The sequence below is a fragment of the Metopolophium dirhodum genome, chromosome 7, assembly GCF_019925205.1.
Source record: "Metopolophium dirhodum isolate CAU chromosome 7, ASM1992520v1, whole genome shotgun sequence".
NCBI classification, from domain to species: Eukaryota; Metazoa; Arthropoda; class Insecta; order Hemiptera; family Aphididae; genus Metopolophium; species Metopolophium dirhodum.
Window position 1 is genome coordinate 19569882 of NC_083566.1, and position 13451 is coordinate 19583332.

Here is a 13451-nt window from a genome sequence, read left to right on the forward strand (position 1 = left end):
CGAATCGTTGAGAAATAAAATATAAGTATAAAACATACTTAAACGTTCCGAAATATTAATGGCGACTTGCTTGTCCTATGCAAGCGTGAAATTCTTTATACGACATTTAAACGACGGCACATGGACGGTATACAATATTTTAAACATAAACTATAAACTTTTTAATCTTTCAAACATTTAAAGCACCCTTCAAATTTGATATGATATTGATACGATACAATGTATCGATAACGCCCGACGACTGCAGCAGTATATTATTACACTTTAGAAGATAAATTAAGTTATTCGGATGGCATATTATATTATACGGACCATCTTATTCGTAGAAATAATAACAATATAATATTATGTGTCTCGCGTTCCGAAGACAATAATATTATACATCGGCGTGCATTATTATTTTTTACTCCGTTCAGTCGTCTTTTATGAAAACATTTGTTCTTCCCAGAACGTTGAACACACGCGTCGTTATTTATTTTAATATATTTTTAATATTTCTTCGGAAGAGTACCCAACGAGTAACGATTAGGTTTTTTTAAAAACCTCTCGCATTCCCGGCCAACGCATTCCTAGTACAATATTATGTATTGTATTGCGAAAGTGCATTTTCAATAAACCAATAAAATCTGACATAAACAGCGCCATGTAAAAATCAATTATTATAAATAATTTATTTGTCTAATTTATAAGTTGATTTTTAAAAACAATCACAACAACTATAAAATATGTAGGTAATACAATATGAATAATACACACGATTTAGATGGGCACTCCGCCGACGATGTGAGCTCATCGTAATATTATTAATATGACATTAATATATTATTATTAAAACATAATAATATTATAGTAATTATACTGCAGTTGACGCTGTTACGTGCGCGGCGTGACAGTATAAAAGTCCGTCTGATTTGGTCGATATCTGACAAAGATTGGGTAACTAAATAGTAGACACTGAATCAATTTGTCCCAGACATTTTAATTTCCGGTTGGAATGCAAAAAAAAGGTTTAATTTTCTTTTTCCGAATAACCTGCCGACTGTCAGCCAATTACCTATTATTGGAAACATAATTTAAACGCTATACGTATATTACCTCTACCCATATAAATGTGTATAATGCGTTTGGCGTAATACTGGTTGAGTTTTTCAATCACCTCTCACAGTTATTTCAAATCAAAACACGAGTTTTATCTTAACTGGGTAGTATTATTATTATTATCATCTTTAATTACACGCCTATGCCTATTGTACTATTTTTACATCTATTCCGACTTATAACAATATAATAATATAATATCGGGTGTCTGTAAATTGTACAATTTACAGCGGTTATTCAGATTAGCTGCAAATTTCAAACTGTTTACAACACGGATATAATATATATGAGCTGTGTGAAAATAGATGTTACCATTCTATATCGATCGAAATTTAACGGTACTAAATATTTATAATATGTATGTATTACACTAACAAACGTACACTGCACGACCGCGATAAATCAATTGTTACAACAGCATAATTTTACACTTAAAAAACGGAAATAACTCACTATTTCGCCTTTGTCACCGTCTTTGCCTCGTTCGCCCTTAATGCCAGGAGGACCTATATATCCAACAAAAATAAAGCATTTTAATAGTGTCTTTGTTAAGATGCACAAAATGTGTAATATGTATGTGGACGTACCTTGCAATCCAGCCGGTCCTGGTGGTCCGGGAGGTCCTACTAACTGCTGTTCGGATTAAAGAAAAATCACATTAACGCTTACGAAATTGGATTTAAATTTTAAAAAAAAATGTTTAATAACATGCATGTTGTAGCATGGTACTTACCGGTTCGTTAATCGTTTCGAAAGCACCGTCGCCTTGGAACTGAAAAAAAAGTAAATTCGAAATGTCACATATTTGTATTAGCATAATATTTCTATAAGTATATCTCCGCGTTCGCGTTTTCCGAGAGCCGCGCACGGAGTGATGGTTTCACAAGGGTCGATTTCGAGTATTAAGAAATAAAATAAACGAACCGTGTTTTCACGAGCTTGGTGACGAAACGTAAATTATTTCCGTTGAACAAAGAGACCTGCGGGAGAGAGATGGGGCAGAGGAGAAAACTTAACGCTAATAATAAAAAAAAGTGACACTATAATAATTCTCAATTGTTGTGATCCTAAAGAGATACTCCAAATTCAGACAAGTATTGTCGTATATTTAGGTTAGTGTCACTTATAATAATAGTTCATACCAAAGTTGCAATAACAATGTAAGTTAGAAAAAATTGTTAAAACAAAATAAATTACACAATACACATATTGTTTTGTGAGGCTAGGAAGTTATAGAAGTTAGGTAATCAATTAAAATGCAAAAAAAAATTATTCAAAATTTAACAAAAAAACCGATAGCCAATTAATTTGTTTTAAAAGTCGCCATTGTATAAAAAAAATTTTAGATTGCTCTGCTAAAAAACGAGAGCATATAATATATATAATACCTACAATAATTTGAAACTCTTGTGTGATTCGATGGGTCTAAGGCAAATTTTCAGACAAACTTACGCACACGTATACAGGGGTATGTGTGTAGGTTACCTATATAGAAACCGACGAGTTTTATGCAGTCACAAGTATCGCATAAAGTCGAGTGTCATAAATGTCATTGGTCATAAAGACCGAGTGCGTGTCTTACAAAAGGTCAAGTGTTACGAAATTTTATTTTAACATATCATTATAAATCGAGTTTTTTTACACTTTGAAAGTACATATGGCGGCGGCTGCTATGAGTTTATAAATAATTGTGTCTGATGTATATATGCCTAATGTTATGCGCAAAAAGGATTAGTCGCTGAATTCTTTGGAGAGCGTTTCGGTTGATGCTTTATTTATTTTATCACTCTTGTTTGATATTACATAAATTATTATATGTAAATAAACACGAAGACGAGAAAATTGAACCATTAAATTTTCTTCACATGATATTATGTTTATTGAAAATCAGTAGGTATTTAAATCGGTTATTTTTTTTAAATAACTTAGTAATATACATTTTTATACAAATTTCGAAAAAATGTGTTCATTTTATTTTTGTTGTATATAGAATTATCGTATGATATAAACCTACGAAAGAATATGTTTTTTTAAAGACTGAAAAGAGCCATTTGATGATCGGCAAGTTTTTTAATTAGTTCCGAAAGCAGATCAGACTCAGTAGACGGCTAACATGTTAGTGGTTAACGCCTACGGACAAAAACTCATAATTTTTCACGTCACGCGTACAACACGCGTTGTTTGTTCAAAATATGTGCGCAAGACGTTGCCAAAAAAATGTCGCAGGATCGGAACCATAAGCACAAAGAATAGGAAAAAAAAGTCACGCGCGTCTCGGGAAGTTATGAGCAAAGTTTGGACGTGAAAAGTATACCCCCTATGCTCTGGCCATGGTGTGGAAAAAAATATCGTTTGAGAACATACGTTATAATATACACGTATTATATATAACAGCAAGTACGCCGTTTCTTGAAACGTTTAGGAGAAAAATAAATACATTGTAAAAAAAATCATCACTCACTTGCCGTCTTCTGATCTTCTTGTTGTTGTATTTCTGGAAACAAAACAAAAACAAAATGTTAAGTATTAAATTAAAACAATTTAATTCCGATTATGACTCGTGCATCAAATCTAAATTTTGTGCAGAAAATCGTCCACGAGAAAAAAACAACTACGCATATAGGCACCAATATTCATGACGGCCATTATATTATTAAAGATTAAAGCATTTTTATACTCACCGACTCTCCTTTATCTCCTTTGTCACCCTTTTGGCCTGGATATCCCTGTTAAACAATTTACATTATTATACACTGTTATCGAAACGATAGAATATAATAATTGTACATATTCTAGTAAGTAGTATTCATACTATATATTATATAATATACATAACACTACATTTCACACAATAATTATGTTTTTCGTTGTTAAAACTAATCTAAAAAAATTACGACTACGGTTTTTATTTCAGTTTTATTATTTGTGTACTGTGCAACACCAAATCTCGATTTAATTTGATTTTTGATCCACATATACATTTTTAAATAGACAAATTCGAACATGTACCTACGTGTATAATGAATAATAATTCGAGCTTTTTTCTCAAAAACTATTTTAATTTTGATTCTACACAATTATTGTTTAAACATTAATATACATTCAGTCTCTTGCTGCAGGGTATAATATGGCTATAATTAACCTAGGCAAATTCTTGGAATTCCATGCTTTCGATAACAAAAGCTCTCAACTTCTCGTTAATAATGCTATGAAATACAAAATTACGAAAGAATTGTAGTATTATATTTATCACGGGTAAGGTATTGTAAATTATATGTAATAACAAATCGAGATAGTCATTTTTTAGTCAATACATCTTACAACGTCAAAATATAATGATATATTCCCGCGGGCCCTTACAACACTGTGATAATAAATATTAATTCTTATTTGTATTGATAAAACATATACTTACAGGTGGACCCGGTAAGCCCGGAGGTCCCATCAAACCGGGAGGTCCAATGTCTCCGTAATCTCCCTTTTCGCCTTTAGGACCCGACGTGCCCTACGAATAACAATAATATTATACTTAATGATTGGATTAGATGGCGGACAGCGTTCAAGACGACAAGTTCCGGGTTCAAGCGCATATAATACAGAGATGTTATCATTATAATATTACATTATAATAGCACGTCTTCAAATACGATGGTTACGCTTATAAATTGTACCCATAGCAGGTACGCGTATCTACTACCGAATTTCTTGCCCAACGATGGTGCGTTTCGTGTTTTCGAAAAACACACCGAGGATAAATTATTGTTAGTATAAATGCGATAGTAGTTTTTAAAATGATAGTCTTTGATTAGAACATTTAGAACACATTACGACTAACGAGTCGTTCAATGCCTGCAGCGCAGCAAAAACCGTTCGTTAAAAAACCGTGGAACAAAATATAATATGTATACGAATGTCCCAATTTGTTATTATCATTAGGACGTGTTATTTTTAAATGAAACGTTTTTGGACAACCCATCGAAACGACTTAACTTAAATGCGTGGAGTTATACCTAAGCCATGTCAGACGCGTATAATTATAATATAATATAAATGTTAAATGTAGGTAGGTATAATTTAAATCGACGCGTATTTAATGTCATAACATAATTTGTTTTATATAAACTATATAATAATAATAAAATACAACCGGTGGTGATGGAATTTGTGCTCCGTTCTCGCAGCGACCCTGTGTATAGTAATCGGGCTAAATACGCGCACAGGGTCGAAAGGGACATTTGAAACGTGCGAGCAAACGAAAAGCTTCGGTGGCGCGCATTACTGTTATCGCAACGGACTTAATTATATTAAATATAATATAAACTTATTATATTATTCTATCTCGACGCAGTCAAGCGAACCATTTCGAATTGTTAGCTCGAGTGAAGGCACCGCGCGCAGAGTCGATTATACGAGTTTCGTTCGCGAAAGACTATTAAAATTAAGTATTATCGCGCAGGCAAACGGGTGTGTGCGAATTGTGTGTGATATACTTACTGGCAGGCCGGGAGGTCCTTGGGGTCCCGGTAAACCTGGTTCCGAGATACCGTCCGTACCGTTGTGACCTGGTAATCCTGGAGAATAGCGAGTGATTATAGAAAACAAAAAAACAAAAACCATTTGACACAGTTCCTTGACAAACCGTTAAGCGATTTCATAATATAATTAAATCTAGGTATGTTATTACTATACACAATACGATAGTAATAATCATAATAATAATAATAATAATATTAATAATAATAAAAATAATAATATAAAGTAGGAGCCGTAAGATGAATATATGAGTACAACACACAATTTTTATCGATCTATACACATAAAATATTCGTTACGTGGTAATAAATTGTGTACACAGAGAACAAATAAAACATCACAGTAATATATTATAATATATATAAGTATTATAAGTATATAACACATCGCGTACAGGTATAATAATAGGTATAATATTATAAGTACGTAATCTTCTACCACGTGCACAAAAAAAACAAACAAACAACTACCATACTCTACGTCACTACATATATACATATACGCAGGCGGGTACACGCACTAACTACACGACTTGCACCACACATTCACACGCGGGGGCGGATCTAGGAATAAAAAAATAGGTGGGGGCTACTTACGAAATATATGCACCTATATACAATAAATTGTCTTATTTACATAATATAAATTAAACCAGATACACTGTCAGGAGGTTCAAAAATCCATCATTACGAGTAAAACACAGAAATTTCTGTCACTGTTTAAAGTTTTTTCTTTTTTTAAACGATTTTAGAGGGTAATGATGACTATGAATTTTCCCCATACAAAATAATAAATACTGTAGATAATAATTAATGTCAAAATGTCCAGTTTATAAAATGAAAACGGGAACATGCGAATGAATAGATACAATAAGGACGTACAAAATATGTATGGAAGGCCAAATATACTATCTCGTATTGCAGAAACAAGATGATAGAATGGGCTGAACATGTAAGGAGAGCGAAAGAAAAAACTATAAAACGAGTCACAGAAGGAAGAAATGTAGGCAAAAGACCTATAGGAAGGCTCTGAACAAGATGGTAGGACGTGTTAAAAAAAGATATATAACAATGATCCATGAAAATGTTCAATTATAGGATGCGAGTGACAGAGACCGACGGAATGAAATTTAGTGGTGGCAGCGATTGACCTACAAGGCCCGATAAGTTGTTAGGAATAAGAATAATTATTAATGTCAAATACCAGTATTACAATTATTGCATATTTTTATAAGTTAACTCATAAACGAGAAGTGTCTTTGGAAATGGTATTTAAGAAGGGAGTTTCAACCCCCACCGTCTTCCCACTATATCCGCTCCCGTACATACACGCACATGTATGTGTGTATATGTATGTATTATAAGCATGCACAGAGTTTTCAAAATAGTTTCTCAGCACAAACGTTTCTCGCAGCCTACGTCAGCACGATGCTCATTTTATGTAGCAGTCGCACGCACAAATACAAACGCCGTGACGATGATGGTCACGACGATCGTTATAATAATCTAATTGTGTGATATCGACACATCGTACCTATATGGTATATATTATTATAGTATTTTAAACGCAGTAATAAATAATAATCACTATGGCAATTCACAATAGCATAATATATTATTCATTACATGATCGGCGTGTGTGGGAATAGTATTCGATTCATTCGGTTGCCGATCCTGTACAGGGCTCCTGTTTGGCGTGGATTATTGATAAAAACAGGGTTATTCACCGAGTATGCGATCACCTCCATTATATTCTTTGATTATGCGTTTATAAAAATTTTTTAATAATAAGTTTTTTTTTTTGAAGATTATATTATACAATTTAAAATACTTCGATTTCTTATGGTGTTTTAGCCTTTAAGAGTGTCTTGTGGTGGAAACCTAAACTTACTATATAAAATTTTAAAACCCAGAAGCTACTCGTTTGAATTTTAATTTAGATTCTATACTATAATATCACAGTTTTCTTAACATTCGTAACCGGTAAAAAGAACTAGAAAAAAAAGTAGTGTGTTTAAGCAGAAACTGCTTAAATGCCATACAAAAACCAATGTTTTTGAAAATATGTAATCTTACATAAGTATACCTACTTAAAAATATCAACAATTATATTTTGAATTATTATAATTAAATTATAAAATTGAGGTAATCGTGATTGGTGAATCACCCTGTATAAACCAAGTACACGAATTCGAGTATAATGAATAGGTATGGGTATATATTTTAACGTCGGTACACTGTCCCATATATTATTATGCCGAGTAAGTTTTAAATGTTGAATTCGCTGTTACGAAGGGTACAACGCAATATTATAATATAGACGAGGCGGTGAACGATCACTGGACCTACGAATTGGGTTTTATTTTCTTATACTTTAATATGTTTTGGTCTTCACATGCACCGGCTATACTTCCTCGCGGACCGTCGCGCGACATCGATGTATCGATAATATTTCACAGAAACATTGACCAATTGACCACCTTCGAGTAACGCCCGCCAACCCGCAAACTATATAAGAACCCCAAGGAAACGTGCAAACAAGTACACATTCATAAAATTTGCATTGTGACATTAGATGCGTCATCAGCGCATGCATGTCGGCCGCTATCCCCGTGTGCGTGTACGACACGGGTCTAATGTAAGTTCGGGCTTTAGAGTGTCAATCGATATCATATAATATAAATGTATAAATCGTGTCTGGTTTTTTTTTAATTCCTTTACCCTTTTTCCTCTCTTCCCTCGACCTTTTTCGCCGGGGGGTCCAGGCGGCCCTACGGGGCCCAGATCGCCTTTTTCGCCGCGCAAACCGACCGGACCTTGAAAATTACAAGCAACAAACAAAACACATGTGTGATCATCATTACGCTACGACTAAAGTATAAAATATATTGTACTGTCCATTTAAGATATAAAATATTACTCGCATGCTGACCTGCATGACACCGCAGCTGTTCAATAGTGAGTGCTGCAGGTCCGACAGATAGCAAACGAATAACGTATATAATATATAGTGTACATAATATATTGTATACAACTCAATAATGGCAAACGACATAAAAACGATAACACGTAAAATATTATCTATCTACAGAATGTGTGTTCCCGGTGGTCGTTTTTTTTTAAATTTGTAGGTACCGTATAAATAAGGTAGGTACCTTAAGTGGTATAGTATATAATAAAAACATTTTATTTTTTACATAACTTTATACAGATACCATTAAATAAACGGTTTCAAATACAATTGTAAGTTCGGTAGACCATATAAAATGACCTGGGAATCACACTCTGCTCGAGCATTATTCCGTGGATACGTATAAAAATAGATTTGTATTATTACGCCAAGTCGCTAAAAAGTTGATAAAAAGTCAAGACAAAACACTACTGCAGTACGTTAACAATATATACTGGATAATAATGTCTCGCCAAAGTGTTTAAGTAAATATTATCGACAACTATTTCGTTACCAGGAGGTCCCGGTGGTCCTGGTGGACCCTCGATGATGCCTGTTGGGAATTGATCGCCTTTTAATGTCGTCGTCAATCCTCGATCACCCTTGTCGCCTCTGAGACCCTTTTCGCCAATCGGTCCAGGTAGACCAGGTGTGCCCTGAAAAAATAAAATAACCCTACTATTAAAACGAATTGTACACAAAATAACAAGATAGGGAAATATTGTCGAAATCCGTATGTAATATAATTAATAGTGAATAAAAAATAACTTATAACAATAAACTTAAACTTTACCCTGAAAATATACTTATGTCCTCTGCTCGATCTAAATAACAACATCACTCCTTTACAACCATCCACAAAATATATAGGTATTAGTAAAGACCAAAAGATCAACCAGGTCAAATCATATTAAAAAAAAACGCAAGCAACTAAATTCTCAAATTCGTTTACTTCGCCCTATTTTTAAATCGAACGAGTCTCAAAATGAAATGCTTATTTACAAATCAATCATCAGACCCATATCGTGGTCCAAATATGGGGCCCAGTCAAGTATGGAGATTATCGATTACGTCTAAAAGTTAGGTAAACGTAAATTTGTTTCCCTTTTTATGATTGCATTCTACTGTAAAGAATTGTGCCAAATATGTTTACCCCGACCCAGTAGTAATTAGAGACGCACTACATATTTTTAATTTATCTGACTTATAGGGACGTGATTGAAACACTGAAACAGTATAAAAGATCGAAATGAGACGCAATCGGATAATGCCCGGAAAACCAGCAAACGTCCGTCCATTACTCTACAAGCTTTTAAATCTATAGCCTTAACACTTATTACACGTGTTCCGTGGTACATTACAAACGCTGCCTTTCACAGTGGTTTAAAATATAAAACGACAAACGGTCAATCAACTTACAAAAACCATTGTGAAAATGTTCACTCAGAATTAACAAACCACTACAAGTTTCCAATCAACTCATTAATAACAAGTGATCACTCTCATAAACTCAAAAAATTCACCGTCATCTTAAAATAAATTGGTCCAGAGACCTGTAGTTATATTAAAAGTTTAGTTAAAATATATAGTATTATGTGGTTCTATAGTAATAGAATGGTCTCCTTTTCACGTTTTTTTATCTCTATTGTATTACATCGTATTTAGTATTTACCGATGTTACTCAATGTTTATGTTTAACGGATTGTAATATAAAATATATGACATAAAAAAAATGTATAAGTGTATTTAAATTAATTCAAACGCAAAACCGACTATACAACAAAATAATTAAAAACAACTTTTCATTTCTCCACACACGTTTATAATATGTTCAGTTATGTTATAAAATCAATAACTCGCTATTATAATAAATAATAATAGACATGACAATTTTATGAAAATCGGAGGTAATATCTTGAAATCACTAATATAGTCAAAATGTGTGTGTGTAAAATTATTAATTACAGCGTGTAATAAAAATAAAATAATGAAATACAAGTTCTAAAAAACTTTTTAGTTATGAAATAATTGACATGTACGCTTAAAATCTTGGAAACCAACATGTCTCGTTGAAAAAATCCCCTTCACTTTCAAACGCAAACACTCTTATCGATTTTTTTACGCGTTCGTTTTCATTCCTCACTGCAGCAATTTATTTTCATTAGTGAAATATAAAAATAAAATAATAATAATCAACCTGGTTTTAATTTAGTAAACAATAAATAAATAGGTAAATGAAACCGTACCTGCAGCCCTTGTTCTCCTCGGTCACCCTTCGGTCCAACCTATATTAATGGATAAAAAAACAAGTTTTTTTAGACAAGTAAGTGAATATAATATGCGTTTATACTATCATAATATCATGTTCCATAAAAATTAGAAAATATAATACTACAGCTATAATGCTATGCATAACCACGTGGATTCGTAGTATATATATAACGAATTTCACTATATACGTATAAATATATAATAGATATATTATTTTACACGAAGCGAATGTTTTTAATTTATCTGAGCGTATATTATAATATGACTTAATATAATATAATAAATAATTATTAAATCTATATTTATTATATATTTTGTGAGTCTGTGCAGCGGCGAAGGAAATTTTTATTATTTTTTATATCAGGTCACCTCCAAAATCAGGACACCAGATATCTATTATATTACCTATAGATGTATAATATTTGGTTTGGTTATTGCATCATTGTCCATCGTACTAAAATGTGTGAACGAGACACTACACGCGCGCAAACGAGCCCCTAGCTACAGTATATTAATATAGGCCGCGGGTGTACATTTATTATGTGATATTTTACACGACGACTATTATATAATACGACCCCCTATTTTCCACCCCGTCCGTGCCTGTCCGTCCGTAAACCACAACTGAGTAAATATTTTCTTGTGTTCCCCTTCTTCTCCTCCTCCTCCTCCTACTCCTTATCCTCCTCATCCACCGCCACAGATCTAGAACTCGCCAACGTTCTCCCCACGTTAAAATATTCTCTCACTTGCATCGTGGTACTCACACATACACACACATAGTCGCCATATTATATGTGTTTGTAACTCTTTGTATACAATATGCATTTTTTTCCATCTTTTTTTTGCGGCGGAGGTCTCGGTGCATATGTCAACAATATATACGACGGACGACCGTCACGCTAAATCTGACATTTTTTTCTGCTATTTTTCTGTTTTCCCTACATTCCCCGGCCGGGCCAACTGCGCATTGCACTCGCACCGCAACCATCAGCTCTGCTCGTGCACGACCACTGACAAGTCCACATTTTGCCGACTCGTAAGTACTTATTACACACTCGCACAAATATAATATATTGTATCCAAACGAAAAATCGAAAAACACGTCGTCGACCAATATTAACTCGCAATGCATCGTATATATAGTGAAACGGCGGGGCGGCCTGCGACGGCGTAGGTGAAAAGTGTTGGTGGTAAAAGTACGCGTCTGCACGGCATCGACTTTCGGTTTGCAAGTTGCGATTCGTATTATTATTATAATCTATTCAATAACATACACATCGACCGACCGTTTTTGGAAAAAAATTATGTCTCTGCATGAGAGTTAAAACCCATGGGAATTATAAATTGATATCCTTACAACACAAAATTAAATGTGGTAGAGAAAACACAATAATATAATAATATTAATATGAGGGATAAAACGGTATGCAGAGAATATCGATATATGCTAGTGGATAAAAAAAAATCGTAGGTACAACGTAATAGTATACGCCTATAAGGTTGATCAGTAATCTCTAGCGTGGGTGGAATCGAATAATATTATCGTTTCGCCGTCGTCGCCGCCGTCGTAATTCATTCCGCTAGATCGAACAATTTCCAAAATAATATGAAATAATATTACCTATCTATAATATTCGGCAACGGCATATCGTAATACTATTCTCGAAAACATACGTACGAAGGTGCCTATGCAATAGTAATAATACTCTATAGATAAGCGCGCTCGCTCGTGTGTGTGTGATGTGTTTGACACAATTTTTTTTTGGTGTGTAAGTAGACTCGTGAAAGCAAAACGACCGCGTTGTATGTATAGGTACGCGTATATAATATTGTATAGGTTTATACCGGGTATACGAATATAATTTAATATCATAACAGTATCGTATTACGGTGTTGTGTGTGTGTGTGTGTGTGTTTAGGTATATGTAGGTACATGGAAACACAATACATAATAATATTATACCGGGGGTACTTACCAATCCTGGAGCGCCGGGTGGTCCTTGTTTACCTTCTACCTGTAATTAGTGAGAATAAATTAATGTTCAGATTTCATGTATATATTATACGCTGCGGATATACGCAAAACGGGTATTTTGTGTTTATTTATTTATACAATCGTTGACTCGTGTCAATTATACGTCGAGTCTTCGAGTATAATAGATAAACTAATATTAAATCGTGAAACATAAATTATAAAATGTTACCGAACAAGATCAGTTTAAAAATTAAAATGTAAGTACCCGCCGTGTTTTAGAGTGGTCCGTATTAGTGGTATTCAATGTATATGCAAACCTAAACCGAGTTAAAATCAACATGGTTTACAATATGCGGCTTGCATGTAAATTAGCTACCTCGCTTTTTGATATAAATTTCAAACAAATACGACTGCATAATCGTAAAATCAAGCTTCGAATAAAGCTTATAATGACGTGTGGATATTGTTTAGTAAATAAAAGTTTAAGTTTATAAATATATGACTTTTTGGGACAAAAATAAAACAGTTAGTGGTTTTACTCGTGGCTGTTTAATTAGAGGCACGAAACGTCTAATCGAGTAATCCATTTTGGTCTGGTGCGAAGTATTTATGCGTAGATTTA

At 33.6% G+C, this 13451-nt stretch overlaps 1 protein-coding gene across 13 annotated transcripts in view; it reads right to left on the reverse strand.

Annotated features, from left to right (window-relative positions):
• Nucleotides 1-13451, reverse strand: part of LOC132948852 (collagen alpha chain CG42342) — a 111517-nt gene that overhangs the window by 18060 nt on the left and 80006 nt on the right. For all 13 annotated transcript variants that reach the window (XM_061019527.1, XM_061019520.1, XM_061019518.1 and 10 more), the window contains 10 exons: nucleotides 12831-12869; nucleotides 10827-10865; nucleotides 9095-9236; nucleotides 5593-5669; nucleotides 4514-4603; nucleotides 3780-3824; nucleotides 3560-3592; nucleotides 1832-1870; nucleotides 1686-1731; nucleotides 1552-1604 (listed from right to left, as the gene is read on the reverse strand). In XM_061019527.1, coding sequence (XP_060875510.1) covers nucleotides 1552-1604; nucleotides 1686-1731; nucleotides 1832-1870; nucleotides 3560-3592; nucleotides 3780-3824; nucleotides 4514-4603; nucleotides 5593-5669; nucleotides 9095-9236; nucleotides 10827-10865; nucleotides 12831-12869 — 603 coding nt within the window. The remainder of the gene's footprint in view (nucleotides 1-1551; nucleotides 1605-1685; nucleotides 1732-1831; nucleotides 1871-3559; nucleotides 3593-3779; nucleotides 3825-4513; nucleotides 4604-5592; nucleotides 5670-9094; nucleotides 9237-10826; nucleotides 10866-12830; nucleotides 12870-13451) is intronic.